The following is a 3,540-nucleotide window of genomic DNA, read 5'->3' on the forward strand; positions in this document are numbered from 1 at the left end:
GTTTTGTTCATTTCTTTTTATTCTAAACAACAAACTTATCAAAAAACTAATCAATTTATGTGTGTTATTAGTTTCTTATTAACGATTGAATCCACCACCAAATCCTCCCATTGGCATGTTATTAGGAATAAATCCTCTCATCATTCCAAATCCTCCCATCATTTCATTTTGTTGTTCTGTTATTACTTCAACATTATCACAGTCAATCTGGTTGATTGAATTTGATGTATCAACTATCTTTATATCATGACATCTTACCATTTTAACTTCTTTTCCTTTCATCTCATTATCAATATCAATTAGATCACACTCTTCCATTTCAAGCCTCTTCAAATATTCACTTAATCTAATTCTAATGTCATTCATTCTTTTCAATACAAGTTCTTCTTTACACTGACGAATGATACTATAAGTTTCAGTACTGTTAATTATACAGACTTTGTTACATGGTACAATTGATACAGTTCCATATAATTTAGTATTTTCAATATGCACTTTGTCAATGATATTGTTATCATCAATTGATGATACACCAATACCTATTTGACTATCAATAACTTCTAATGATTTTTTAATTTTACCAATTTTAAAATAGTTATTCTCAAATTTGTTAATCATTACTGATTCAGCACATCCAATTCTTGATATAGTTTTTTCACCAATAAATGGAGTATCATTACCCATACAATTAATGAGTTTGATATTTCCATATTCTTCATATTCTCCTTCAAATCTGAATTTTTTACAATTTTCTATTGTAACATCACTATTAATATTACTTCTAATTTTAATATTATGATCATGAATATTTCTTATTATAACATATTTCTTATCTGTTTCTATTTCTATATCTTTATTTGTATTATTTATTTCTATTATTTCTGTATCTTCTTTTATAACTTTCTTTGTTTCTGGAATATTACATTCTTCATTATCTATTGTGATGATTTCTTCAATATTATCTAACTTCCCTGTGATTTCTGTATTTTTACATTTTGTTATTTTCATTTCTTTGATTTGATTCTTGTTGATTATGAATTGACAATTCTCACATTCATCAATACATAATTTCTTACATTTATCAAATAACTCTTCAAAGATATAATCTTTCATTGATACAATATATATCTCTTCTGCTTCTTTCAGAGGTACTTTAATGTATTCTTCAATTGATTTAAATATAATTCTTTTTGGTTTAACATCAATTTCATTGGTTGTAGATTCAATAACTTTCATTGTATTACATCTTTCATTTCCTGTAATATTCACTTGTTTAGATTGTGATACTATCAGTTTATTGATTGGACATTTTGATTTTACATTAATCTGATTTCCTTCTAATATTTCAATATTTTGTTCATTATTAGATTCTATTTCAAATTTGAAATTCTCACATTCTCTAATGCAAATATTATTTGATTTATTTGTTGATAATTTGATTTGTGTTTGTTTATTTCTTTCTAATTTCAATCTTTCAATACAATCTGATTTAATATTAATTTTACATTCTCTACAATTGATTACTTCAATACTCTTTAATTTATTTGATATTAAGCTAATGTTTAAATTAGAGCAATAGTTCAATCGAAGTAATTCAAGATTTTGGAATGTGTAGATATTTTCTTGTATTTCTTTCCAATATCTTCTTTTATTAGTTGTTGTAATTCCCTGTTCTTCATTCTTTTCATTTATCTTTATTTCATTAACCCCATCTATTATTAACTGTTTTAAATTATTTATTGATTGAAGTTCAAGTGAAGATCCTTGTCCATGCATTTCTACACACTCAATACGTTTGTTATTCATTATTAATTTTGAGTCTGATAAACTAAAAGAAATATATTTGATATATTCAGGTAATTGTGATGTTTCAAATACTATTAATTCATTACATTGTCCAAACAGTCCTTTTCTGTTATCATAAATTGTAAGAGAATTAGCATAAAGATCATTAATAATTTGGTGAACTTTCTTTCTATTTTCTTCGTTATTTATATCGTTTATATTGATATTAACATCAACAGTGCCCTTAAATGGTTGTTGAAATCTAGGTTTTATATTTGAAAACAATAATTCATGTGAAGATCTAATATGTTTAACATTGTTTTCATTGTTTGTTTCTGGTATAAAAACTCTGGTTGAATATACTCGAATAGATTTTGGTATATCCATTAATATCTCATCGTCAATTGACAATAGCAAATCATTAGTACATTCTTTTTTTCTACATTTTTAATACATTTTCCATTTGTACTTCCTACAACTATCATTTCGCTTGGATAAAATGATTCATTTATTTTCATTTTATCAAATATTGTATCAAACTTCTTTGCAATTAACTCATTACATCTTATTTTAATTCCTTTCTTCATGTTTTGAATAATAATTCCTATCACTTCCTCTGAGGCATAAAAAAGACAAGTCATAGACTCCACTTTTTGAATAATTTTAATTAGTCTTTCTTTTTCTTCTTCTGTCATACTTAATTCTTCCTGACCAACTTGATTGTTTTGGTTGTTTTCTGTTACTCGCTTTAAAAAATGTTGTAAATCATAATTCCTTATCTTTTCAACTTTCATTAATACACTTTCATCAACATTCAACAAATTGCAATTACAGGTCGGTGGATTAAATATTCTACAAAACTTATTAACGTCTTTTTCTGATGTAAACCATGGGTTAATTTTTAATGAGTTAATTGCAACCCCACATTTTTTATTAACCATTTCAATGTTTTGGATGTCATTCATGTCTTCAACATGAAGTGCCACCTTCATTAAATAAACCATATCGAGTTGTTTCATCGTTCTTCTTTTATAATTTGATGGTTTAGTGACTTTCATTAAATAGTTCAATTATTTATTTTTTAGTTCATTTTATTTTCTTAATATAAATGAAAAGTAATACATAGATAGAAATAAGTGATGGTTGAAAATAACAAACATATTTTATTATTTTATTAATAGAGTATTATCTTTTTTATATTTAGTTATTTGATATTTTGAATGATAATGAAATATTTCATTTTCATTAAATTTATCATTGTTTAATTTTATTTTTATTTAATTTGATGAATTCATTCATTTAAACATAAAATAAATGTTATTCTAAAGATTTAATAATAAATATTAATATTCAATTTATCATTTAAATATTCTTCTCTCTTTATTTAATTATTTATTAATGAGTTATTTATTTTAATGAATGTTTAATAAATGTGTTCATTAAAATGATGAATGATAAAATAAACATTTAAAATAAATAAAATGAAATAATACAACTAATAAATGTATTAATTATCAAATATTTCATTAATACAACTCATTTATTGATTATGAAATTAGATATTAATAACATTAATAAATGAATTGATTATCATTTAGTTTATTTCATATTTTATATATCATAATATTAAAATATAATTTAAATAATATACGATGAATCAATATTAAATAAAATGAAAATGTTAATATTTGTATTATTTTATCATTTTGTAAATATATTCAATATAAATTATTATTTAATGATGATAAAATAAAA

The 3,540-nt window shown here is 22.7% G+C and overlaps 1 protein-coding gene across 1 annotated transcript, besides 5 other annotated features; it reads right to left on the bottom strand.

Moving 5' to 3' along the window:
• Positions 1 to 78: 78 nt before the first annotated feature.
• EDI_261400 (uncharacterized protein) lies at positions 79 to 2,843 on the bottom strand (the record flags this gene model as incomplete). The annotated part of the gene is made up of 2 exons (XM_001737976.1): positions 79 to 2,224; positions 2,326 to 2,843. 2 exons carry the CDS (start codon positions 2,841 to 2,843, stop codon positions 79 to 81), a joined length of 2,664 nt encoding a protein of 887 aa, XP_001738028.1.
• Positions 770 to 907: a microsatellite.
• Positions 2,844 to 2,853: 10 nt separating the features above from the next.
• Positions 2,854 to 2,895: a sequence feature (AT_rich).
• A 48-nt stretch (positions 2,896 to 2,943) lies between these two features.
• Positions 2,944 to 3,217: a sequence feature (AT_rich).
• Positions 3,218 to 3,265: 48 nt separating this feature from the next.
• Positions 3,266 to 3,389: a microsatellite.
• A 2-nt stretch (positions 3,390 to 3,391) lies between these two features.
• Positions 3,392 to 3,540: a sequence feature (AT_rich).

This window comes from Entamoeba dispar, genomic scaffold, assembly GCF_000209125.1.
Source record: "Entamoeba dispar SAW760 scf_1105229461011 genomic scaffold, whole genome shotgun sequence".
Lineage (NCBI taxonomy): Eukaryota > Evosea > Mastigamoebida > Endamoebidae > Entamoeba > Entamoeba dispar.